This window comes from Ictidomys tridecemlineatus, chromosome 11, assembly GCF_052094955.1.
Source record: "Ictidomys tridecemlineatus isolate mIctTri1 chromosome 11, mIctTri1.hap1, whole genome shotgun sequence".
NCBI classification, from domain to species: Eukaryota; Metazoa; Chordata; class Mammalia; order Rodentia; family Sciuridae; genus Ictidomys; species Ictidomys tridecemlineatus.
This window is the reverse complement of record NC_135487.1, coordinates 34393549-34421137: the sequence shown is the minus strand read 5'-3', so window position 1 is coordinate 34421137 and position 27589 is coordinate 34393549. Positions and strand designations below refer to the sequence as shown.

Genomic DNA, 27589 nt, shown 5'->3' with positions numbered 1-27589 from the left:
AGCAGCTGTGAAGAGGATTGGAGAAACAACCTTTGAAGCTTGCTAAAGGAGTGCCAAGTGAATTTTAAAAGGAGCAAGCTCCGTGAGGACCCTAAGGCTCCACCAGCTCCCCAGAGGAGGACTGGCGCGCAGAGACTGCTGGTCTCGAAAGGGAGGGCGTGAGTCCGGTCGGCTCCCGGGAGGAGGCGGGCCGAGGCACACGCAGGGCGGACAGGCAGAGCTGGAGCGGCGAGCCCCCGGTCCCCAACTCTTTACCCTCTTCCCCGTTTCGCCTAGCGTATCTCCTGAACCCGGAACCTGGGGCGCGCGGAACCACCTTGGTGTAGCGCGAGCGCCGCAGACCCGGAGGACGATGGAGGGGACGCGCGGGCCGGGGGCCGACTCTCCTGAAGAGGAGGAGACGGGGTCGGCCATGGCGGCTATGGTGATGGCTGCTGGTGGCGCGGGCCCAGCTGTCCTGCAGGTGGCCGGGCTCTACCGAGGCCTGTGCACGGTGCGGAGCCGCGCCCTGAGCCTTGGGTTCGTTTCACCCGCCCAGCTGCGCGCTTTCCCTATGCGCCTCGGCTCAGGCCGGCCTTCTGGGGGCGCGGAGGGCAGTGGGGTCGGGGCCGAGCTCGAGGCCAACCCCTTCTACGACCGCTACCGAGACAAGATTCAGCAGCTGCGCAGGTGCGCCCCGGCCGGCTAGCGGGGGGGATGGGGGGGTGCTGGTACTTGGCCGTGGCCGGAGGTTCCGCGTAGTGGGCACCAGTGCAGTCCCCACTGTGAAGATAGTGTATCGAGGGTCGGAGAGACTAGAGCACTCTAAGATCTCAGGGCTATTTAGTTTCTGAAAAGCCCTGGCTCTTTCCACAGTTGTCTTTATGTTTTAGTTGTCACAACCCTGTAAGTCAGATGAGAGAGATCTATTTTCATTGTAGAAATGGGAAAATGAAGCCTTCCAGAGAAGGGACTTTATTTGCTCAAGGTCACATATTGAGTCAGCAGAGGCCTGGCCCAAAGCTTGGATTCCCAGGCTCCTCATTTAGGGCCCTAACTGCATGGCAAGGAGGTTATGGGAGGGAGAAGTGCCACAAAGACCAGTTTTGTCACATCTGTTTCATCTGTCAAACTCTCATTATGTTAAGGAAACTGAAGACCAGAGAGAGGAAGAAACTTGCCAAAGGCTACGCAGCTGGTTGGAATTTGACTGAACCCAGTGTTCCCAATACTACCCCTGAGCTTTTATAGGGAAGGACCTAGAGATTAGAAGGGGTTTGGGAAGCTAGGGAGTACGGAAGAGCCTGAAGAATTTGAAAGAAAGAGCCAGCTGAAAGAGACCAAAGGTGGAAAGACTTAGGAGAGACTTTGGCAGAGTAGTTTCCAACCCAGTCCATCTTGTTATGGCAGCCAAGCCAGGAAGCCTGCCTGGATCACAGCTACCTGCATTTCACCACCTGCCTGTGTAGGAAATAGGCAAACAATAGAAAAAGAAATTTAATGTAGTTTGTTTAAACCGGGGAAAAGTAGCTAGATTGCTTTCCCACTGGTTCCACAGAAGCAGTTGCATTTGTAGAAACAAAAGCCTGGTGGTATAATATGTAGATTAATCTGTGCTTAGCCAGAGTATATGTCAGTCTTCCTTGGCCTCTGCCCTCAAGCATGAGGAGATTCAGGATGCAGAAAAGCAATGATCAGGAAGTTGCTTTTAATTTCAAAGGGGGTCTGTTTCAATCTCACTGCTATTATCTTAATCTTTCTCACTTTTTGAAACAACAATGGAATAAATGAATGGAGTCATTTTGCCCTCTGTCATTTAGATATTTTCAAGTATTTGTCATTTCAGAAACTTTTCCCTGACCTACATTCCTCTCCAGTTTTTTCTTTTATCCCTTAATGCACAAGCATCTGAAAAGTTGTCTACTCACATTCAGATGATAGAAGCCTAACATCTCCCATTCATTCTTTTTTTTTTTAAGTTTGTTTTTTTAGTTGTCGATGGACCTTTGTTTTATTCATTTATATGCGGTGCTAAGAATTGAACCCAGTGCCTCACACATGCTTGGCAAGCACTCTGACACTGAGATACAACCCCAGCCCACAGCTTCCACTCATTCTGAACTCATGAACAAATAATGGTTTTGCTTTCCTTTCCTACCAGATCATTCCATCAACATTTACACAGACTGTTATTTCCTGAAGAGCAAGCTTTCCAAGGTGCCACATTGACTTCACACCCTAATATCTGTTGTTCTCTTTAGCCTTATTTATTACCTAAAATTCCTGTGAGTACTATGGTCTAGCACTCATGCATACAATTGGAAGAGAGAAATGAGAAATTCCAAATAAGGGGGAGACTAACATAATCAAAAGTATAGAGCATGAAACCACCTCAGTCATTCGGGGATATTTGAACAAATTTTCATGACAATACTTGTAGCATTCTTATATACTTATTTACATGTCGGTCTCTCCCACTGGATAGTAAGCTCCTTGAGGTAGGGACTCTGTCTTATTTATTTCTCTATCCCTAAGGCCCAGCAAGCCCTCTATTGCCCAGGATGCCTCTCCTCTCTATGGGCTTACCATGACCCAGGTGTCTGTGGCCATTAGTAGGACTGACACAGTCCTTCCAGAGGGAAGGAAGAAGATATGCATATCTACATATCAGTGAAGGGAGTGATATTTGATCTCACCTCCAGAAATGAATTTTATGGGAGAGGGGCTCCGTATAATACCTTGACTGGGAAGGTCTACCAGAGGGGTAGCCAAGATGTCCCTGGTTCCTATAGATCTCACCCATAACACTACAATCCTTATAATCAGGGAGCTAGAGAGTCCCTGGATAATGTCTTTGCCAAATATCCCACTGTCAGACCCACAGCCTGAAGAATTCTTAACAAGGATGGCAGCCCAAAACTAGACTTCAAGCCTGAAGATCAGGCCCATTTTAACATAAAAGACAATTTCTCATATTCTATATGCAGGTTCTTTGGAAAATAGGTCAGGGAAACCCTCAGATGCTAAATCTTCTGCAAAATAGGATAGTTGAATTCTTTGAGTTACCCAGATCTGAATAAAACTGATGTTTAACCTGAGGAGATACCAAAGAACTAAATATGTTCAATAAAAGCTTGAACACTACATAGATATGCTATAGAATTCCTTCCTGCGGAGATGACCCAGTAAAATGATCTCAAAATACACTTTCCATCCTGAGGATTCTTTGTCACTAGAGTGTCAATATCTGAGAGACCAATCCCTGTATTTGCCTGGGAAGTAGCCTGCAGGAGAAAAAAAAAAAAAATGTTTTGTTAGCCCCTTAAGGATTAATAATAGTCATGTGGCTGGATTTGTTTTTCTACTTTCTTGACTTTCAGGCCTGTGCCCAGTCCAGACAAATACTTCAGCCTCTCTGAATTCCTGTGTCCTTTCTCTGTTGAGATGGAACACAGTGCTTTATTATTTCAAAATCCAGAGCAACCCAGGTGGTTTATCATGTTTATCTTTGATCAGGTCTGACCCAGCTGCTTTTGAGTCTCGCTTAGAGAAGCGCAGTGAGTTTCGAAAGCAGCCAGTGGGGCACTCTCGACAAGGTGATTTTATCAAGTGTATGGAGAAGGTAAGACCTGCCCCTTTTTATGCTGTTGGCTTACCAGTTCCCCTCCCTATACCCTACAACCCTTACCCTTGAAGTGGGCTCCTTGATGGGTTAACTAGATAATCTGTTCATAGCCTCTCTCTACTCAGTCTTCAACCATATATGTTTAACCTGCTGTTTCAGGGCAACATAGTGTGGTCATGGTGGAAATATAGAGAGATGAAAAAGATAGTTCCCTGCTCCCAGCACGAGCAGGCTAATGGTGAAGGCAAGGTATAAACAACACTGCACTGAAGGAATCAGGGAAAATTTCTCAGGGAAGGTAGGACTTGATCCAGGATAGGAAGAGTTTGGGTGTGTTAGTCAGCTTTTCATCTCTGTGATAAAACACCTGAGAAAATCAACATAAAGTAAAAAATGTTTAATTTGATTCGTGGTTTCAGAAGTTTCAGTCCATGGTCTGCTGGCTCCATTGCTTTGGTACTGAGGTGAGGCAGAATATCATGATGGAAGGGTATAGGGGAGGAAATGGCAGAAAGAAAGGAGCTGGAAACAAGATACAGTCCCCAAGACCTTGCCCCCAAGTTCTCATCTTCTATAGTTTCCACCTCTTTGCAATAATGCCATCAGATTATGAATCCATCAGTGAATTAATCCATTGATAAGATCAGAGTCCTCAAGATCCAATCACTTCCCCAAAGCCCCAACTCTGGACATTACTGCAGTGGGGACCAAGGCTTCAGTACGTGAGCCTTTGGAAGACATTTCAGATCCAAACCATAATGTTAAAGGATTTGAATTAAGCCAAGAGGAGAAAGGGGAACTTTGAAATAGAATGGGGATCATTAAACATTTTCTGTAAAAGACCCAATAGTAAATATTTTAGGCTTGGTGGGCCATATGGTCTCTGTTGCAAATACTCAGTTATGCTATTATACTACAAAAGCAGGCAGTAAGTAAATGAATGAGTGTGTGGTTATGTTCTAGTCAAATTTTATTTATAGGACTGGGGGTGTAACTCAGTAGTAGAGCACTTGCCTAGCATGCACAAGACCTATATTCAATTCCCAGTGCCCCCCACCCCACCAAAAAATAAAAATTATTTACTAAAACAACTGGCATGCTGGATTTAGATTGCTGATGTCCAACTATTGCCCATTCATACTCCACTCCCACCCTTTCTTAAGGAACTAGGTTAAATAGAAAAAGTGTTTTGAAAGTAAAGGATTTTAGGAGATAGTGAAGTATTTTGCCTAAGGTCAGTCCAGCAAGAGCTGTGTATCCAAAGGATGCCCCTAGCCTTCAGCAGAGAGAAATGTAAAGACTAAAGAAATAGGTTAGTCATTAACCTCCAAGTGAGGATTGGGTTTTAGAAGTGGAGATAGACAACTTACTTGGTAAGATGATGGGCTCTGGAGCCAGATTTCAGGAACTGAATCTTAGCTCTTCTACCTACTATCTCCAAGCAACTTATACAAGTTCTCCATGTCTCAGTTTGCTTCTCTGTGATAAAGGAATAATAACAGTACCTACCTTACAGAATTGTGAGATATTATGCAAAACTTTTTAGCATAGTCCCTAGCACACAGTAAGTACTTATGTAATCACATAAGAAGTATTTAGTACATATTAGCCATTATTATCCTTAAACAAGGAATCAAAGTTGGCTGGAAAGTATGTGGAAAGCTGTATATAGGAAAATTAATCTAATGCAGTATTTTTCAACCTCTTTGACCATGACCTATAGTAAGAAATATGTTTCCTGTAATAAATGTTTATAGTAGCAAGATTACCAGTCAGAAGCTCTTGGAAATATTACTGTATTACAAACTTTCAATATTATATAGGAAAACTCTTTGCACCTTTTTTGTAAGCACACTAAAAATTAACTATATAATGATAAGATACAGAATAAGTACTTAATTTTAATTATTGCAACTATTAGGTAAATATTCATTTACTATATATCTTCCTTATCTAGCTAGACAGAGGAAGGCTGATAGTAACCATATAATCAATTAATATGACAAAAAAATTCTTCCCCAGACTCAAAGTAACCATTTCAGGGAAAATGGGTGTTTTGTTTGTTTTGTTTTCATGGTATACCTGGGAATGAGTAGTAAGAACTACTCCTTTTTAGTATGCTTACATATGAAGAAACAGCTACTTTAGGATGCCACTAATATATGACCAAAGGACAAGACTATATTTTTGTATAATGGATTTTTCTGCACCAGGTTTTTTAAAAATATATATATTTCTAGTTATAGATGAACACAATACCTTTATTTATTTACTTATTTATTTTTATGTGGTACCAAAGATTGATCCCAGGGCCTCACATGTGCTAGGCAAGTGCTCTACCACTGAGCCATAATCCTAGCTCCTATACCAGATTTTTCTCTCTTTTGTGGGTCCAGGTTCTATATATATAATTTTTGAAAGGTTTGGATTCATTAAATCATAGAGTGACAAAAGCAAGGTCTTATGCAGAAAAAGTATTTTTTAGCTTCAAAATCCTATGTATAGGCTGTACTCCTTACCTTTGAAAGTCATAGTCTTAAACTTAGAGACTGAATAGAAGATTCAAAACTATCAGCTATCCACCAGGATTCCTATATCAACAACAACTCGAACTAGGATTTCTAGTGTGTAGCTTCTGTCAAAGCTAGTAAGCCAGGAGATAAAATAATCACTTTCAGTTGTTTTTGCCTTTTTGAGAAGGAATCTAATTTAATGGAAAGACCACTGAGACTGAGTACTCAACTTGCCTATCATGTATGAGGCCCCCATGTTCAATTCCTACTACTAAAAAAAAGAAGGGAGAACTTGGGATATAGCTCAGTTGGTAGAGTGCCTGCTTCACATGCACAAGGCCCTGGGTTCAATCCCCAACACCATGAAAAAGAAAAAGACTGAGTACTCACAAAGACTCTAGTCTACTTAGGACACCTGCCATTGGAAATGAGAAGCAGTTCTTTATATTTTCATCTCTTCTGCAGCTCAATGTGAAATAGTTGAAAGAGCCAATCACAGAAAACCTAAGCAGACCAAATTCTGCAAAGGAATCCCTCATATTCATAGTAGCAAGTATAGAATGAACTCTCAGTACTAGCTGATAATGGTTACTGACAATCTTTTCTCATCTCTGCATCTCAAAGTCTTAGTCAGGGACAAGTTGTTTCATGAATAGGAACTCTTAGAGTAATGTGTACAGTTGTTATAAAGAGTGGAAAGAAGTGAGTTCTTAAGTGCAAAATTATTTAATGAGTTTGTGCACTTCAGCTAAATGGATTTCCTTTTTCCTATGAATAAAGCATAGATTGATATCCTGTCTCATCATGTATTTCAGACAGATACCTTGGGGAAACAGTCTATAAGCAGAGGATTCACTAAGGACAAGGTAGGTTTCTAATTAAATATAAAGATCCAAATCTAAAGTCATAGGAGACATTTTATATCAAGAGGCTAAAAAATTGAACATATTTATTGTGATTAAGTGATTTTGTATAAGATGATTTTTCACCTAGAGATGAGAAATATTTCTATGAATTTTTGTATCCTTGACCCTAGTTCAAGTATAGGTTCTGGAGAAAATTTGAAGGAAACGTAGTAACATCCTTCCTTTCTTTAGGAAGTAGTTTTAAAAATCAAATAAAAACATATTTAGTCTGTCACTTAATTTGCACATAAGGAACCATCTCTGGTAAAAGAACAGTTACATTAAAAATAACAGCCGCCTTTCTCCTTTTAACAGCTGCAAAGTTCTATAGAACTCATTGGTGAGAGTGAAGCATGAACATGGTGACCTAATAGATAGCCCCCAGGAAAAGAACTATGAAAAACTGTGTGGGCTGGGGACTCACTGTCTCTGAGCATATATAGATTTTCATATACTTTTTCTATACTTATTGAAGCTCTGTTTTGATGTGCCAATAGGTTGTTTCCTACAAGAATTCCTACAGAATATGATATGTCAAGAGCTTTGTAATGTTGTGAACAACCAATAAAAATAAATAAATAAATAAATAAATAAATAAATAAAAAGAATTCCTACAGAATCAAGCTGTGGGGAGGGGGTTTATTATTATTGTTTTTATTGTAGGTGTTAATTGCTTTTTATTTTCTCTTTCAAGACTCTCAGTTCAATCTTAAACATTGAGATGGTGAAAGACAAAACTGCAGAAGAAATAAAACAGGTAATGAATGAAAATGAATTGGCATACTCCATGAAAATGTGTTCTATGAACCAAATCTGAGAGTAGAAAGAGCATACATTTTCTGATACCTCTTTTTAGTCAAAATGAAAAAGTAGTTATATGAGGCAAAAGTGATGTATTACAAGAACAGTGGCATAAACTTGTCTTTCTTGGTCTTGTTCTCACATACCTAACGAACTTGTATTTTCCCTTTTTCATTCCTGTTGCCTACATCTAATTTAAAACCAAAAATACCCTATACCTGGATTACTATATTATCTTTCCAGTAGGTTTCCTGTTCCCATTTCTTCCCCCTCTACATACCATATTTTCACCAGCTGAGTCCTGCTTGCCTTATAGGGAAGCATAGCATACTGGTTAAAACATAGATTGCCAGTTTTAAGTCCCCGCTTGACCACCTCCTAATTGTCTGACATGGACAAGTTAGTTAGCTTTTTGAGCTTTAGTTTCTCTATTTTAAAGTAGAGATAATAGTACATACATTCAAAAAGTTGAGAATTAAATGAATTAATATTTATAAAGTACTTAGAACAATGCCTAGTACTGAGTAAGGGCTATAGTTCTTAAATGAATAAAAATATTATGTTGGGAACCTGCTTGCAGATGTTAAGTAACTTCTCATTTCTTTTTGTTTCTTTCTTTTTTCTTTTTTTTGACATTCATAATCTTCCACGATTCCAGAACCTTCTGCAAGAAACTCCTTCCTTCAAACACTCCTCATCTATCCTGCCTATTTGGTCATTGTATATGCCTTGATTTTCATTGCCAGTTACCTTTTTATGTCTGGTTCTTTTCTAATGAGACTATAGAAGAAGCTATTTTTTGGCATTTCTTGAATTTCATTTTAGGTATATGTACTATTTATCAAAATAATAATAAAAGTAGCATATCTGTCAGGTATTATCCCTAGTGCTTCATATGCATTATTTAATTAAATTTTTATGACCACTCTGTGAAGAAGGTGTTGTCAGTCTCAATTTATAGTTGAGGGAGCTGGAACTCAAAATCCATGTCTGTTTGACTTTGCATCATATTCACTTAGAGTTGTAATGCATTTCCTTTGGATGTTATATCATTTATTTTACCAAGCATTTACCAAGGAGTGCAAGAGGAACATGGGATTGGAGCTGGAATCTACATCCATGTCCTCCTGACTCCAGATCCTGTACCAAACAAAATTTCCTATTCTCAATGAGTTTTATGGAGGGACAAACATAAAAACAAATAAAACCAGCAGAAGATTCAGTTTCTGTTAATAGAGATGTATGCAGAGTCTCAGGGGGACATTAGGCTATGACTTTGGGAAGGAGTGCCAGTGGAACTTGGGCACCATACATGTCACTTCAGAGCAAGAAAACCAGGTCTAGGAGGCCTGATCATAGAGGTATCATTTAGACCTATAAATGTAGATACAAATTTGTGTTCATTGAAATATGTTTTGAGTAGTGAAGGCCAGCCAAGTTAGGAAATATCTAATAGTTTCAAAAATTTCAGTGTTCATTCATAAACTTTGCTAATATCATAAATTAAATCAAAATGATCAGAATATGCTATCCTTAAATTAAGAAGTCTGGCCTGGGGATATAGCTCAGTTGGTAGAGTGTTTGCCTTACATGCACAAAGCCCTGGGTTCAATCCCAAGCATCAAAAAAAAAAAAAAAAAAAAAGAAGAAAGAAAAGGCAATGTTAGGCTGCATTAGTTGAGTGGTTTGCTTAGGTTCTTGGAAGTAGTGGGGTTTTTTGTGCTTTTGTGCTCTATATTTTGGTAAGCTAGATCACACTTTGATTAGTATCTTCTGTTGGGACTTGTGTGTGTGTATGTGTTTGTGTGTGTTTATGTGGTGCCAGGGATCAAACCCAGGGCCTTGCACATGCTAGGTAAGTACTTTACCACTGAGCCATCGTTCTGGGGCCATATATTTTATGGGAATATTGACAGAGCAGAGCAATTTTAGGAAAGGATGACCCATTCTTCAAAATGTGCTCACTCAGAGGTCTCCTTGGTTCTGATGCCTTTCTTGACTTCTGTGCCCTTGTTAATGTTGTCATTCTGTGTATAGAATGTGTCTGTTATTTTCTCCTGCCTTATTTCATTTCATCTGATTGAAATGACCAAGTGAGACTACGTGGAAAAAACGTAGTTGTTCTCAGCTTCAGAGAACAGGAAAGATTGGGGGGTCAGAGATAGAGAGGAAGGCTTTTCCAGTGAGAGCCAATAACACAAAAAGATGGAAAACAATAAAAATAATAGTAATGAAAAATATAAACACAGAGCATGTATGTGATATAGAGGGGATTAAAAAAAAACAAGATATAGTATTGCATATATATTATATCTATTTATATTATAACAGAAAAAATATTCTTAAGATATGCTAGAAACATATATCAAAAATAACAATAGTGATTCTTTTCTGGTAGTAAGACTATGGGCATATTTTTTTTCCTTATTTTCTAATTTTCTAATTTCATTATTTAATTTTGTATTCCCTACACTTTGGTATTTGCATCATGAGAGTCAACTTCTGTCTTATCTATACCAAAGTCACCTAGAAAATTTGATCTCTTCCTTATATGAAAGACTTTCAGGAAGTAGGAAGCTGCCTATAACATGGCAAAATTAGCTAATAAAGACTAGCATTACTTTTAGTGTTTACTTTGTGCCAAGCACAAACCTGTATTAGTTCAGCTAGTCTTCACAACAATCCTGTGAGGTTGATATTATTGCTATTTTATTGATGTTATTTAGGGAGTTTCAGTGATTTACCCGAGATAGCACAGCTAGTAAATGATTGGAACTGGAATCTACATCCATGTCCTCCTGACTCCAGATCCTGTACTCTGAATGACTGATGTTCTGGCTATCAGTAACAGGCCCACAGTTGTCTATAGAGATGAGGATTTGGGGAGGAAAGAAAGAAGATACCAAAAAAAAAGGATCTCAAAAGAGGATCACAAGGCACATCTTGAAAGGAATGATTTCAAAGGTCATAGAATCTATTTCTCTGGCAGAATTTGTTAGTAAGAATTAGAAGTTAATTATTTAGAGGAGTATGTGGCATTAAATCATCTTTGTAATTATATATTAGTTATAAAAGCACTAAAGTGGGTTTTTCCTCTTTGCTATCAAGTAGAATATTATTCTGAGCAAACGAAAATTATCACCATTTCTTGGCATAGGTTGAAAAGATTACCCACATATCACAAATTTACCCCTTTTTTTCTATACAGATTTGGCAGCAGTATTTTGCAGCAAAAGATACAGTCTATGCAGTTATTCCTGTAAGTAGTTTGGACGGGAAATGAAAGTGTTACAGTATGAAGGTCAGTGCTCTAACCTTAGCTGGCAGTTGCCTTTACTTTTCTTGTGTTTATGGCCTCTTGAGAACTTGGATTTTACAGCTCTGAGGGTTTTTATTATGCCCTAAGCGCCAAAGATTGGAAGCTCCATATGGTATATTTATGGCTTTTGTTTTTCCTTTTTCTGGTTTAGAAATGTCTCTGAGTTAAGTCTCTGACAAGGGAGCATGGTATAAGTTCATGTTGCTGAGTAATTTCCAGATGTCTTTTATTTCTTTTTGATGTTTTCAACCTGGCTGTTGGAATTTAAGACATAGCCTCTAGTATAGCTTTCTTCACTTCTTATCTATAAATAACTTACCCAAGCTGACTTGGAGCTTCCTCCTAGTTTTCTGTGGCATTTCCCCTTAGCAAATAGCATTTTCTTGGTTTTTTCCCTCTTGAAATTTCTGTCTTAGAGATTGTCACTGGCTTGACCATTAAGGTCTATGACTGGAAAGGGATGCTGTTGGCTTCTCTAGTTTAATGCCCTTCTGCTGACAGGAAACCATTTTAAATACCGGGTTATCAGCTAGTTCTTCAATGTTCTTTTTCTTCTCTGAAGAGGAAGTGGCTTAGATTAAGCTTAATTATATCACGTATAAAATATATACTTGCTTACACGAATAAGTGTAAGAATAAGGAAGAAAACAGATAGAAGGATAAAGCCAGACCTTTTGGTTGTTATGTATGAGGGTATCACTATCAGTTTTTGCTTTGTTCTATTTTTTAGCCTCATATACATATACAGCTATACCCTTCATGAGTTTAACAGTCAAAACAATCTGTACTTTTCATTATATTTTAGATTTCTTATACCAACTTAGTGTTTGAGCAAACTTTCTCAGCTCTCCCTGGGACTGACTTAGTGAGTTCCCTGGAGAGTTGAAGCATTATTTTCACTCTTAATTCTGATAATGAACAGCAAAGCACACATCTGACTTCTCTTGTCTTTCTTTTACAAGAGTGATTTATAAATTATGAAACTTAAAATATTGTTTTAGTTATTGATAGTTCTAGAATCCAATCTTGGTGAATTTAATTATGACTGTGGTCTTTTGTGTTTCCCTCTTTGTGAACTAATTTACTCTTTTCTAATTTACAGAAAGAGAAGTTTGATTTGATCTGGAACCGGGCGCAGTCCTGTCCAACAGTAAGTTTTTGGTGACCATGTAAGGATTGCTTAGCAGTGCTGCCAAGAAAGGTGTTTTCCAACCCATTCCATCATACTCTCACTTGTTATGGTGTACTGTTTATTTAACAAAGATGCCCACATATTAATTGTACTGATAAGTGATATTTATAGCCTTACAAAATAATATGGGTTTTACCCAGCAAGCTTTGGGCTTTTTAGCTCTCTACCACATATCAGGCCTTTCTGATGTTGGTCTTCATCTTTTAGGGTAAGTGCATATTAGAAGGTACCTGAGACCTTGATCTTTGCAACCTCTCTCAAGTTCCTAATTTACTGGCAATTTTCTTTGTAGTTGTGGCCATGCTATTCTGGTAATATGTGCCTGTTTTTGAGGTTGTTGCTGGAATAATGAGCTTTCAGAAGGTTCCAGGGAAAGAAAATGGGTAGCTGACTTTCAGCTGGGCTACTATTGGTAATAATTTCTAGGATTTTTCAATTTTTTTTCCAAACATAGCTGACAGAAAATAAGGACTTATTTAAAGCTGGAGATATATCTCAGTTGGTAGAGTGCTTGCCTTAATCCCCAGCACCACACATACACACAAAAAAAAATCTAAATAAAAGGAGAGATATGTCATGTTCTTGGATTGGATGACTCAATATTGTTAAGATGTCAGTTCTCTACAAATTGATCTCTAGGTTAAATACAATTCCAGTCAAAATCTCAATAGGCTTTGGTATAATACTAAAAACAGTATGGAGCTGGGCATAGTGGCACATGCTTATAATCTCAGTGACTTGGAAGGCTGAGGCAAGATGATTGCAAGTTTGAGACTAGCCTAAACAACTTAGCCAGGCCCTAAGCAACTTAGAACCTGTCTCAAAATAAAAAATTAAAAAGGGCTGAGGATGTGGCTCTGGGTTTAATCCTCAGTACCAAAAAAATTGTGGTATTAGCATAAATAGACATAGAAATCAGTGGAACAGGATAGAGTTCAGAAATAGACCAATCTATTTCAGGTTAGTTGTTTTTCAAGAAAGATGCCAGAATAATTAAATAGGAAAAAGATAATGGTTTCAACAAAGGTGCTAAAATGATTGGATAGCCATATGAAAAGAAAATGAACATCTACTCTTATCTCATACTACATAAAAGTTGATTCAAAATAGGTCATAGACATAAATAAAAACTAATGGAAGAAAAATAAAAGAGGAAGTCATAGGTTTAGTTGAGCAAAGATTTCTTAATTATGCCATGAAAAGCACAAACTACAAAAGAAAACAAATCATTAGATTAGGTTTCATCAAAAGTAAAATATTTGTACACTTGTACACTTATATTCTTAACAGCACTAATCAAAATAATAAAATGGTGGAAGCAACCCAAGTTATGTTAAAAACTCTTATTACAATAATAAAGAGGACAGACAATGCAATTAAAAAAATGGACAAGAGATTTGAATAGATGTTTTACCTAAGGAGTGAAGTGACAGATAAGCAGCTGAAAAGATGCTTATTAGTTCTCATTGAATTCTCATTAATTATTATGAGAATGCAAATTAAAACCTTAATGAGATATCACTAGAATAATTTAAATTAAAAAGACTGATGATGCCAAGTGTTGGTGAAGATATGGAGCAACTGGAACTCTCATATATTGCTATTGATTGTATAAAATGGTACAACCATGTTAGAAAATAATTTTGTTTAAGTGTAAGCCCACACCTTCCATATTAATTAGACATTCTATTCCTACATATTTTTCTGAAAAAACTAAAAGCAATCATATACTGACCTATTCATGAATGTTCAAATAGCTCGGTTCATAATAACTAAATAATAGAAATAATCCAAATGTGAGTCACAAGTGCATAGAAATTATGAGGGGAGAGAGAGAAAAAACATACATCTGCACCTATACACACAATAACCTTCAGCAATAAAAATGAATGAATACATAGAACAGCATGGATAGATCACAAAACAATAATGTTGAGTGAAAGAAGCCAACCTTCCCTGATAAAAGACATATTCCATGCTACCATTTATACAAAATTCTAAAATATAGACTGATCTAAAGTCACAGAAAGCAAATCAGTGGTTGCATAGGGACAGTAGGGGACGGGGAGGTATGAATTACAAAAGGATACAGAAAAACTTTTAGAGACCATAGATATGTTCATTAAGTTGATTATAGTAATAGTTTCACAGTATGCAAGTAATAGAATAAACCAAATTGTAATATAAATATTAAATGTATAATATGTACTTCAAATGTATATAATTTATTATACTTCAAATATGCCTAAATAAAACTCCATAAGCTTATTTCCCCCTAATAAAGAATATCAAATAGCCACCAAGGTTATCTCAGATATTTAATAGTAATGAATCAGAGCCTGAGTGGTTGCGAGTAAGAAAACAACTCTGTGACTACTATAATTGGACTTTATTTTATTCTGGCACCATTCTCTACTGCTCATCTTCAATTCTAAGCATCCTGGGCATAAAACTAATAATTTCTTGGTATTTAATCTAAAGTCATGTGCCAGTATTATTAAATGATTTTATAGCAATTCGAACAAGTTATATCAATACTATTAGTAAACTTAGAAATTGAAAAAGACCCAAATGTTCATCAAGAAAAAAATAGATGAATAAATTGTGAGAAATGTTTGTAGTAGAATTGCATACAATAGTGAAAAATTAAAGGATTATATTTATCAACATATATTAGTCTCAGAAGCCTAATATGAATTCAAGAAAGGAAGTTATGGGTTGTGGCTCAGTGGTAGAGCACTTGCCTAGCATGTGTGAGGCACTGGGTTCAATTCTCAGTATCACATATAAATAAATTAATAAAATAAAGATCCATCAGTGTCTTATAAAAAAAGCAAGTTATAAGAGGATATATACAGTTTGATAAGATTTAAAGTTTTTGAATGCTCAAATAGTATATTTTTCTTATAGATTTACACATATGTATTGAAAGTATAAAAACAGAAGGGAATGATAGATATATACAGGACTGAATGTAAACTCTAGAATGGGATTGGAATGGCATGCAAAGGGATCCTCAAATTATATCTCTAACGTTTTATTTCTTAAGTGGGCTGAAAAGTGTTATATTGTCACATGAATTTCATAATTCTAAAATGTTTTAAAAAACAAGTATTGATAAAAATGGAGTAATAGATGCAAGAGGATGGACCTAGAGCAAATGGCTTCTTTTATTTAACTGTCTCCTTGTGTATTTTTTTCCCAGTTTCTGTGTGCACTACCAAGAAGGGAAGGTTATGAGTTCTTTGTAGGACAATGGACAGGTACTGAACTCCACTTCACTGCACTTATAAATATTCAGGTAGGTGACTTGTGCCCTACCAAGCAAAAGGGTAGGAAGAAAGGCCTGCTCGTTGTTGGGACTAGAAGCCCTTTCTGAGGTTTGGGGCACAGAATATTTATTAACTCTCAGCATTATTTGTTATGGCACTGCTGAACTGTCATACTTTGAATGTTTGGCTATTTTTCTAGGCCCCACTTAATGTCAAGAAATTAGAGAAAAGACCTTAGATTACCTTTTTCTTACTATATCTGGCTCTCTTTTGTCTCTTCCCCAGACCTCAGTAGCTCTTACTGCATATGCCCCACTTAACAAATATGTCTAAGTTAGGATGTTATCTTTTTAATCCAAGCTATAAGCCCACTGAGGAAGGTTCTGTGTCTTTTGTGTTTTGTATTAACCAAGTCAGCACCTTCTGAGGTGCTAGATTAATATTTTTCATTTAATGAATGTCATTTTGTTTGCTTCCTTTTTTGTTTACTCCTGAACATTAGATTTAAAAAGTTAGATTCAAAGCATTTGAATCCTTTAAACAAAAGTCGATATTTTGCTGAGCAAGGTAGCTCACAGCTGCTTCCTCGTAAAATTATGATGTTCTTATACTTTTTCCCTCCTCCCTTCCCTAACCAGATTATATTTTAAAACTGTACACTACAAATCTGGACTATATCTCTAGCTTTTGTTGCAGCTTACTCCATCTTCAGAGCCAGCCAAGGAGAGTAGATTTTAGCTATGAAATGAACTAGTCCATAAAAGTGAGAATTACAAAGGCATATTGCTTTCTTTAGAACTTGATTTGGTAGCTGCTTGTGCCATTTTGGTTTTAAATGTATAGTCACAATGAAGGATTCACTGCCTTCTATAAACATTTTCTGGGGAAAAAGCCAAATCTTTTCCAATTGAAGACACAAATAACATCCTGCAAACTGTCAGTTTCACTATGCCTTTGCAAGTCTGACCTTGCCCCCACATACCAGTTCTCCAACTCACTAGCCACCCAAGAGGCTTTTAAGAACCAGAATTTCCTCCAGACTCTCTATTGCTTTGAAATTGCAGTTTGTTGTGGTGGTACCTTATTGAGCCTTGATAAGTATTCCTCTTGCAGACCCGGGGGGACACTGCAGCCAGCCAACTGATTTTATATCACTACCCTGAACTTAAGGAAGAAAAGGGCCTAGTACTGATGACAGCAGAAATGGATTCCACTTTTCTGGTAAGAATCAATATTTACCTCTTTGAATTTACTTAGTGGTTCTGAAGGTGTTACTCTTCTGTTAAAGTTCATGAGAGGTAAAATTCTAGAGACCTAAAGGTAATAGGTATAGATAATGTGGAACTATGGATTATACAACTCCCCACAGAAAACACTCTTAGTATTTCCCTAATTTGTTTCTTATTTACAAAGTTGAAAATAATTTGATCTTGCTCACACTTTTGCTATTTGAAGCTAGAACACATCCTCAATCATCTTTTCACAACTCTGAAGTCCATAGGCTCTGAAAATAATTTTCCTTTTTTTAAAATATTTATTTTTTAGTGATAGGTGGACACAATATCTTTATTTTATTTTTATGTGGTGCTGAGGATCAAACCTGGTACTTCACGCATGGTAGGCGAGCACTCTACCTCTAAGCCACAGCCTCAGCCCCTGAAAATCATTTCTTAATACTCATTTGGTCACAAACCTTACTTGACCTTCCCAGCAGCTTGGGACACTGAGGCAGGAGGATTGTGAGTTCAAAGCCAGCCTCAGCAACTTAGTGAGGCCCTAAGCAACGTAGTGAGACCTTGTCTCTAAATAAAATATAAATAAGGGCTGGGGATGTGGCTTGGTGGTTAAGTACTCCTTGGTTCAATCCCTGATACCAAAATAAACAAACTATACTCGGCTTAAATTCATTTGGGAGGTAAATCTTCATTTAAACTGAGATGAGGCCATTTATAGTCCTATTAGTCCCACTTGACATAGAATATTACGCATTTTATTAGGGAAATACCAGGTGTATTTTCTGTGGGGAGTTGTATAATCCATAGTTCCATATTATCTGTACCTATTACCTTTATAAAGTAATTCTGAATCCAAGACACATCTGACCCTAAGAATTTAGGTAAGAGATGTGATGGACAAATAAATGGCTTCCTAAGTGTAGAGAAGAACTGAAAGTCTAGAATAGTTCTCTCTTTTATCTTCCTCTACACTTTTCACATATGTAACCTTCATTATATACATGATTTCCTTTTCCACTTGGAATCACCAGGATAGAGCACTGACTACGTTCATTGTGTTCCCACTGCACAAATACAAGAAGTAGTTTTATGATTACTATACAACTTCTTTGTCTAGTTCTTGCTCATTTCAATCTCATTATCTGACAGAAATAGTTCAGGGTGTCCTCAATATAGTGACACTTTAGAGCCTCTTTACCCTGAGATTCTTCATTACAACACTCACTTATTTTCCCTGTCTCTCTTTCTCTTAGCAGATGCATAGTGAGAAGGACAGTGTTATTCAGCTAATATATCACAATAGCATTAATTAATTCCCTGATTTTTATTCATAAAACTGTCCAGTTACATTTTTCCCATTCTTCTTTCCTCATAAATCTTCTGCACATCATACTCAACTGGAAGTCACCTAAAATCCTTTCTAGAAATGCAGATTTGCCATTAACTGAGATAGACAAGATTTCAGAAGTAATAGGTTTGGAAGAAAAATCAGGAGCTCACTTCTAGATATGTTGAATCTGAGATACCTGTTAGATCTCCAAGTAGTAGGCAGTTAGATATATGAGTCTGGTATTCAGGGGAGAGGTTCAGGCTACAGATACAAATATGGGATTGTCAACACACAGATTGTACTTAAAGCCACAAGACTGAATGAAATCACCAAGGAAATAAGTGAAAATAGAGAAGAAGTCTAACAACTTGAGTCCTGGAGAGATGAAGAAGTATCAGCAAAGAAGATTAAGAAGGAACAGTTGTGAGGCAGAAGGAAAATTAAGATGGTAGAATGCTATAAAAGCCAAGAAAAAAATGTTTCAAGCCATAGGGATTGCACAATTGGCCAAATCTCACTTGCTTTTAGGACAAATGAGATGAGGACTGAGAATTTATTAGATTTAACAAATATGGAGATTTGGGGGAACATTTATGAGAGCAGTTTCAAAGGGATGGTATAATGATACAAGCATGATTGGAATAGATTTAAGAGAGGATGGGAAAAGAAATTAGAAAGAGAAAACATTAATAACTCTTAAGCGAAGGAAAGAGTGGAGCACTAGCTAGAGGAAAAGAAGTGGGAATGTCTTTTGTTCTGAATATGGGATAAATAACATTTATATACTAATGGGAAACATCCAATAGAGAGGGGAATATTGATAATACAAGGCAAAGAGGGAAAGAGTGATATTTTTGAGTGGACAAGTCTGAGAATGAGGGTTTGATTCTTGCCAGGAGCATATTAACAGAGAGAAGTCAGGGTATAAGGACATAGAGTTAAATGGATAGAGATAATAGTAGCTTATAGAAGTGCTTGCCCCGTTGCTCAGTGAAAAGAAAGCCCATCACTGAGAGTAAGCATAGAAAAATAGATGTTAGACATTTGAGTCAAAAAGAGAAAGTATGAAATTGTCTAAGATTGATCAGCAAGTTACAGACTGTGGACTATATCCAACCCACAGGCTATTTTCATAAGGCCCATGAGTTACTAATGTTTTCTACATCTTTAATTAAGTTAAAAAGAGAAAGAGAAATTTCATTATATGTGAAAAGCATATGAAATTCAAATTTTAACATCCATAAATAGAAGTTTTATTGCAACATAGCCACGTACATTCGTTTACATACTATCTTTGGCTGCTTTTGTTCTACAGCAGAATAGAGTAGTTAAAGATTCTATGATGTACAGAGCCTAAAATATATACTATTCATGGAAGTGTTTGCCTGCCCATGGTATGACAGCATACAAGAAGAGTGAATTTTTGTATAGGTAGGGCTCAGAGAGAAAGTTGAATTTAACTAGGGGTATGGTTTGACCAAGTAGTCAGGAAGTTAAAGATAGATGCAAATGAATGATTATAATTATTGACCAAGGAATGAAAGCTGAGTAAAGGGGAAGTGAATAGATAAGGAAAGTTTGAAACAGTGAGAATTGTGAGGTTATAGATTGTTGGAGTTGGGAGTGAATTAGAAAGATAGGAAATAGTAGACAAAGTGCATATGTTTCACATTGAGATTCGGAGGGAATACAGTTACCTATAATGACAAAGTTTGATTTGACCATGGAAATGTGATAGAGTGTGCTATATTTTCTGGTCTTCAGTAAAAGCACAGCATTTAATTATATTTAAAGAGTATTCTAGAGGTTAGAGGAGGCCTTTTCTGCATTGTTCCTTTTTTCCATTGTTCCATACCATCTCACTCTGGTGGTCTCAAACTGCCACACAGTTCTTATCACCATGAAAATTGTTTCTTGACCTTATAATATTTGACAACACACCAGGAAACATTCATTGCCTTGTATAAATGACTATGAGGCTCCAGTATAGTACAGAACTAGATGCATTAGAATTTATTGTAAAGTTACATGATATAGAGAAGGGAAACCTAGAAATATAATATGCATATATGGTCCCATATATACTGGAACATGAAAAGTGCACTTTAGGTACAGCATTTCCAAGTATAGTAAAGCATTAATCTCAGATGAATAGAAATATGTAAAAACTAGAGGTTTCTTCTGAAGTGACTTTCATGCTAAAAAGTTAGTAGTATATTTTAAAAACCTAACCTTGTTTGACTTCACATATGTATCAATAGATGATTTTATTGGAATGCAGTTGGTGCTATATAGGGCTCAGAAGTGGGGTCAGGGATGGGGCAATGTGCCTATCCCAAAGAGTGAGAAGGCTTCCTAGAGGAGGGACAGGGAAAGGGAGATGTTACCAACTGAGAAAATAACATAAGTAAATGTTAAAAGGCATAAAATGGCTTAGGAAACATATACATACATACATACACACACACACATACATAATATATGTATATATTTTTTATATATATATGTGTGCGTGTGTATATATATGTGTGTGTGTGTGTGTGTGTGTGTATATATATATAAAATACATATTTTTTAAGGAGGTTTGTAGGACTGTGTTTAGAAGTTTGGCCTTATCCTAAAGGCATGAAAAGAGTTATTAAAGGGTTTAATATAGAGTAACCCATGAAGAGTTAGGTTTTAAGACCACTAACCTTAATTATTTGCTTCCTAAACATTCTGCAGTTCTAGTTGGTCAGTGTGATCATTTAGAAGACATTTGGAATAGTCTGGGCCAGAGATAGTGCAGATCTGAACTAGAGCAGTACTAGTAAAGGTGGAAGAGAGAAAAAGACCGCAGAAATGGAGAGGGAAAAATATGGGCAGGACTTGGTACATTGATTGTAAATATATATTGTGTTAGTTAGCTTTTTGTTGCTATGATCAGAATACCTAACAAGGATAATTTAGAGGAGGAAAATTTTATTTTAGCTGACAGTTTCAGAGGATTCAGTCATGTTTAGCCAACTCTATTCCTTTGAGCCTGAAGTGAAGCAGAAGATCATGCAGTTGGGAAGCAGAAAGAGAGAACAAGGAGCCAGGAACAAGATATAGTCCCCAGAGGCACAACCTTCAATGATCTGCTTCCTCCAGCCACACCCCACCTGACTACATTTACCACCTAGTAGTCCATTGAAATTATTAAGCCATCAAATGGATTAATCCACTGATAAGCTTACATCTCTCATAATCCAGTCTTTTCATAAAAGCCCTGTCTCTGAACCTTACTGCATTGGGAACCAGACTTTCAAAACATGAATTTTTTAGGAGGACAATTCCAGATCCAAATCATAACAGATACAAAAAAATTGAAAGAGAAAAAAATCAAGTCTGTTAATAATACCTTCTTATTGAACATCACAAAGAGTTAGTATATTTATCTTTGTGGGTGTTGGAAAGGGAAGAAACCAATGTTTTATGTTGAAGATCAAGAGAATAAAATGCTGAGTGAATAAGGAGTAAGGGATGCTTTCCATAACCCTCCAGGAGAGAAAGAGAGATGTCTACCTCTCTCCCTATAACCTACCTCCCTACACACCATTTAAACTTTTTTTAAAGTGGTGGGAGGAACCCCTTATCCTAACAAAATCTTATGTAAAATCCCAGGAAATAACAGCTAAAACTGAGAGGAAGGGACCTGAGGCACCTCCACAGAATCCTTAAGATTCTGCAGAATATTTTGGATAGCACTGTTCTAGAATGAACACAGCTAAATTTGCCCCTGCCCAACCCACCTCAAATAAAAGATTGATATCAGAATTCCTACCACTCTGGGGCTCAGAAAATGGTAGTAACTGCCTCATGTGGCAGCGCATTTACTTTAGGGTTTGCATCTGATGCACATTTGAATTTAAGAAAGGTAAATTGATAAAGTTAGTGGCCTCTATCATAATCTTAATTATCAGAAACAGTAGTGGAGTGAAATGTAGGGAAATGTATTGAAATGATATGGAAGGATTATTGCTATTAAGACATAAGAGATTATAGCTCTGTCTTGGATCACTCACCCTTGGGTATTATTCAAGTCTGACACTGGCCAACTACATGACCTTGGCCTTGTCCCTGAACCCCATCTACTTTGGTTTCCTGGCCTATTAAATGAGAACTGGATGATCTCTGAGGCTCCTTCCAACTTTAAAATTCTATTAATTTTACATAGCTAGGTTTTTGGGAAAAGGATTTTGATTGAAGATCCAGTCTCAGAGATTAATGCCTAATGAGAAATTACCTAAAAGTCCCAGGGAGGGAATAGAGGTGAAGCACAGCCTACAGTATTTATAAACTCATCTTCATCATTCAGTAGCTAGACACATCACACTTTGAACAGTCAGTTTTTATGGGAATTTTCCAGTATCTTTTGAGGTTTGATTTTGGCCGTATTAACATCATGATGATAAATAAGTGCCTCTGGTGAACTAGAACTGCAGAATGTGTAGAAATAAAAGTCAGAATCATTTGAGGTAATTCTTTTGTGAGGTTCTGAGGGTGTGGCCCTTGCCCCACAGCCCCACAGTCCCGTGCTCACTATGTCCCTGCTCTGCCTTTAGAGAAGATAGACTTTTCTCTCTCTGGGGTTTTGCTGGTAGATTGGTTATAACTGGCTACATAACAAATTACTTCAAAACTTAGTGGCTTAAAACAGCAAACCTTTATTGCCTCATAGTTCTTTAGGGCAGGAATTCAGGAGCAGCTTAGCAGGGTAATTCTGGCTCAAAGTCTCATGAGGTTGCTGTTAGGATGTTGGCTAAGACTGTAGGCATCAAAGGCAGATTGAACTTAAGGATTGATTCACTTCTGGCTCCACTCACATGGCTGTTGGCAAAAACCTTGTTCCTTACCACATTGGGTTCTCCATAGGGCTACTTGAATGTCCTTATGGTATAATAGCTGGCTTTCCCAAGGGTGAGTGAACCAAGACAGAGCTATAATCTCTTATGTCTTAATAGCAGTAATCCTTCCATATCATTTCATCTTAGTCTGTTTGTTAGCAGCAAGTCACTGAGTGCACCCTCCCTTAATGAAATGCTCCACCAAAGGTAGAAGTATATTACAATTTGTGGACACATTTTATTTGAAACTATCACAACTAGCTTTCGAATTATTTTTCACACTGAGGTGGTATCAGTAACAGATTTTATTCAAGTGTAAGTCTGGTTAGTCAAGAACTTAGTACTTACAAAGTAGTTCTCAGACCTGGGTAACCCTTGCTCTTTTTTTCTCTTGTAGATATATTTAACAGTTATTTAGAAATTGAATGTAGAAGGAAATTGTGAACATATGCATTAGTTTATTCAGCAAGCATTCACCAGATGTCACTGTGTGCAGAAATATAAAACAAGTCCTGGTCTATATCTTTGAGGAATTTGAAAAAAAAGACAGAAAGAGCGGGGAAAAGGACAAATATAATACAGTGTGATAAATACTTTTATAGTAATAAACATAGGACAATTTGGTTTTATGGAGTAGGAACACCTAACCAAGGCTTGGGAAATCAGAGTTAGCTTTCGGAAGCAGTGATTCCTAGGAGCTCGCAACCACCACAGAACTTAGACTCAGAGTTTTGTGGCCCTATACAAGGAGAAAACTTTAATTCTTTTTACCTTTCAGAATGTTGCTGAGGCACAGTGCATTGCCAACCAAGTCCAGCTCTTCTATGGCACTGATCGGAAAGAGACCTATGGTTTAGTGGAGACCTTTAACCTCAGACCAAATGAATTCAAATATATGTCTGTCATCGCTGAATTGGAGCAAAGTGGACTTGGAGCAGAACTGAAATGTACCCAGAACCAGGATAAGACTTAGAGTTGTAAAGTTTGACCCTTCATAGAGCAGCTCAGCCCTGGATAATCTAGAGCCCACCCACCCCCTTGAATTTAAGAGTTCAGCGCCTAATAAGGAGTCTATCTTGAGTTGCTCTATGTGCTTATTGCAAAATGAGATTGTGGAGATGAGCCCTAATACTTGATATTCAGGAACAGAGGTACCCAAATGTTCTGATAATTACCTCAGCACACTTGAGGTTTCCTTTTTAAGTATTTCTGGTCATAAAAAGAGACAGCCAGGAAGCTGCAGAATGGTTGACTTGATTTTACATAGTATAACAGTGCAGTTGCTCATTTTTCCCAGTTATGCATCTTTGTGAACTTGTGCCATGATGATAAACTTGAAGATATGTAGTTAGATATGGGCTTTATATACTTTTACCATGTGCCAGTCAGCTGGCCAAAAGCACAACCCAAATATCCTGTTAGGCTCTAATATATGTTGTTATATATTCCCATCTAGATGCACCCCCCCCCCAGAGTTTGCTTTAGTATAGCTGGTTTGGGGTATCAGCAGATTTCAGGTACAACTGGATAAACAGATATAGTGCCTGTACATTGTTAAACCACAATTTGTGGTACCTATGCCTCTAACTCTTCCTATTAGAAGCTATGCATTTGAAAGGGGTAAATCAGTGCAGTGTAAATAAAACACTTTTTTAAGGAGGAGATCATTCCAGATTTGCATGATTTTTTTTAACAACTAAGTATTACATGAAAAAATGGTTAAACACACATGTTCCCAGATTGTGAGAAATTGTAGCAATAATAAAATCTGGTTCACAGTCTGTTATACAAAATAGTGAAATCTAAGCTGTGTGCCGTCTGTCCATGGTATCAGTGCTGTGGGTTGATTTTATCGAAACTCATCTTGGAGCTAGGCATATGGCTAAGTGTTAGAGCACTTGCCTGGCATGAGTGAGGCCCTGGGTTTGATCTCTCAACACCAAAAAACTTCATCTTGGGACTCCACAATTTCTTGAAACTCCAGAAATAAGAAAGTTGTTCTTCAACACTGGAAACTCATGTGTGATTTGTAGTATCACTGTTATGGCTCTAAGCTCAATGAGAAGAGAATGGTGGTTACACTCCATCCTTCTGAGCTCAAAGTACCTGGCACCTGCTGTATTATTGTTAATCACCTGTACCATGCCTTCCCTTTTCTTTATCTAATGTGCTCCAATTGTCTGCTACCCCTTTGGAAGATCTGGGTGACACTGAATTATGGTGAGTAGACATTTAAGCTGTGTGCTTGCATGTGTGTGTGTGTTTTTCATTATGGAAGACTTATTGGACCTGTCCAGAAGCTTTTTAAAAAGGATTGGATTTCCCATTATTTATTCGAGCTGAGTATTTTGTTGTGCTTCTAAGTCAGTGTGTAGAGAGTGTTTATTTTAACTTAGAGGAGTTGCTAACCTTTCTACATTTTCTCTAAATATTGAGCCATTTCCAGCAGACACCTGTAATCCCAGCTACTCAGGAGGCTGAGGCAGGATGATGGTAATATTGAGTTAATCTTGAACAATTTAGTAAGACCCTGACTCAATATAAAATATAAAAAGGGCTAGGGATGTATCTCAGTGGTAGAGTACTTGCCCAGCTTGTGTAGGGCTCTGGGTTCAAGCCCAGTACCATAACAGAAAACAAAAATGTTGAGCTATTTGCAAACTCTGGACTAACCCTTGGTCCTGACAATTCATCTTTTGAGAAACTTGTCTGGTATCAGCCCTGCCATTCTGAATACTTTGTATCCCAAGAATCTTTGAAGTCAGGTGGGATATCATCATTCATAGGTATGTGGTTGTTTGCCTTTCCCTCTTTACAGACCCAGTTAGTACATATTCTTCCTTACCCCATTCCCCCCACCCCCCAGTACCAGGCACTATATCACTGAGCTATATCCCCAGCTCCCTGATATACACACTTTTTTTTTTTTTTTTGGACAGCATCTCACTGAGTACCTCAAACTTGCAATTCTCCTTCCTCAGCTTCCCAAATCACTTGGATTACAGGTGTGCAACACCATACCCAGTGCTATAGTGCATTTTTCATAACACCTTCACTAGAGGTGAGAAGATGATGAAAAAAGAAGAAATGGCCATTTGTTTTATGGTTCTTCTCATCTTTGCCGTCAATCCCAACTTGCCAAAGAAGGATGTATCCATGGATAAATTGTATTGAGTGTGAATAAAGTACCATCTGACTGTTCTTTATATTTATTTACCTAGAGAGATCTAACAAAGAACTAAAAGAAAATTGTAACATTTAATCAATTAATTTGTCCCCAGTGTCAGTATGGTGTTATAGAAAATTGGCAGACTTTAAGAGAATCTGGGTTCAAATGTTCAAATGTTTGCTTTTCTCTTTACTTTATAATGTTGAATAAATTAAACTCTGTAATTCTTATTTTTTCATCTGCAAAATAGGGATTATTATACCTACCTCATAGGATTATTCTAAGAATTGTTACCTTATATAGACTGTAATAAAACTTGATAAATGGCAACCCCTTCCTCCTTTCCCCTGCTCCTCATTAAAGACTAACACAGCTTAGTATTTCAGATGTACAGATCATTCCTCATTCCAATTAAAGGACAAACCCTATGTCACTGGTTCTCAAATGGATTCACTCAGAGTATTTTAAAATACAGATACCCAGGCCCCTGACCTACTTAATCAGAATGTTGGGTGCTGGTAATCTGCATTTTAATAATATATTCCAGATACTTCTGATGTAAGTAATTACTGAACCACATTTGACAACCATTATTTATTTTTCACAAAAATATCCATTAGCTGGGTCTTGTCTTTCCTATAGACATTGACCATAGGATTTAAGTTGTTCTACTCTTTGTCTTCCATAGTGGTCCCCTTTGCATGTTCTAGTTATATTATATTTATTTATTCTTGTGTCTTTTCCCCACTACACTGTAAGCTCCTTGAGGGTCAGGATTTATCTCTGTTTCCAGCACCAAGAACATGACCTGGACCATAGAAGATAATCAGTTGTCTTTTGACTAAATAAATGACATAGATTTTAGCCAAAATGTTATTTTGTTGGTGTGTGTGTGTGTGTGTGTGTGTGTGTGTGTGTCTATTTAGAGACTGTGGATTTAAGAGAAAATCAATCTCTCTCTTTTATTTCTTTATTTTTGTGGTGCTAGGGTAGAAACCTAGAGCCTTGTTCATAGTAGGCAAGCTCTCTACCACCGAACCACATCCCTCATTCCAAGATAATCTCTTTAACACACAAAGATTGAGAATTTGTTGAGTAGAAATATTTGTAAACCAAGATACCAAGTTATACACCACCAAGTTTGTATCTTACCTAATCCCCCAGCATTACCTTGGTGGGCGGTCTTCTCAATACAGTTTAACAGTTTATTCACAGAGCAACTCTTCCACAGCTATTGTGCTAAGTGCTAAACACAGGAGGATGAGGAAGGTGTGATCCCTGTTCTCAAGCTCTCTTTCAGCCATCTGTTTCTCTCTTGCCTCTGATTCTATGCCATACATCTAGCACCTGGTCATAGTTTGCCTATCTCAAACTAGGTTAT

At 37.4% G+C, this 27589-nt stretch overlaps 1 protein-coding gene across 1 annotated transcript; it reads left to right on the top strand.

Moving 5' to 3' along the window:
- Positions 1-169: 169 nt before the first annotated feature.
- Atpaf1 (ATP synthase mitochondrial F1 complex assembly factor 1) lies at positions 170-24834 on the top strand. The gene is made up of 9 exons (XM_005317995.5): positions 170-669; positions 3496-3601; positions 6933-6983; positions 7717-7779; positions 11032-11082; positions 12245-12292; positions 15540-15635; positions 16720-16827; positions 23818-24834. The coding sequence occupies exons 1-9, from the start codon at positions 353-355 to the stop codon at positions 24010-24012; spliced, it is 1035 nt and encodes a 344-aa protein (XP_005318052.1). The 5' UTR covers positions 170-352; the 3' UTR covers positions 24013-24834.
- Positions 24835-27589: the final 2755 nt, after the last annotated feature.

Coding starts and splice junctions, on each gene's coding strand:
- Atpaf1 (XM_005317995.5), top strand. CDS start 353: ATGGAGGGGACGCGCGGGCCGGGGGCCGACTCTCCTGAAGAGGAGGAG. Junction 6,984..7,716: donor GAGGATTCACTAAGGACAAG/GTAGGTTTCTAA, acceptor TTCTCTTTCAAG/ACTCTCAGTTCAATCTTAAA. Junction 15,636..16,719: donor CTGCACTTATAAATATTCAG/GTAGGTGACTTG, acceptor TTCCTCTTGCAG/ACCCGGGGGGACACTGCAGC.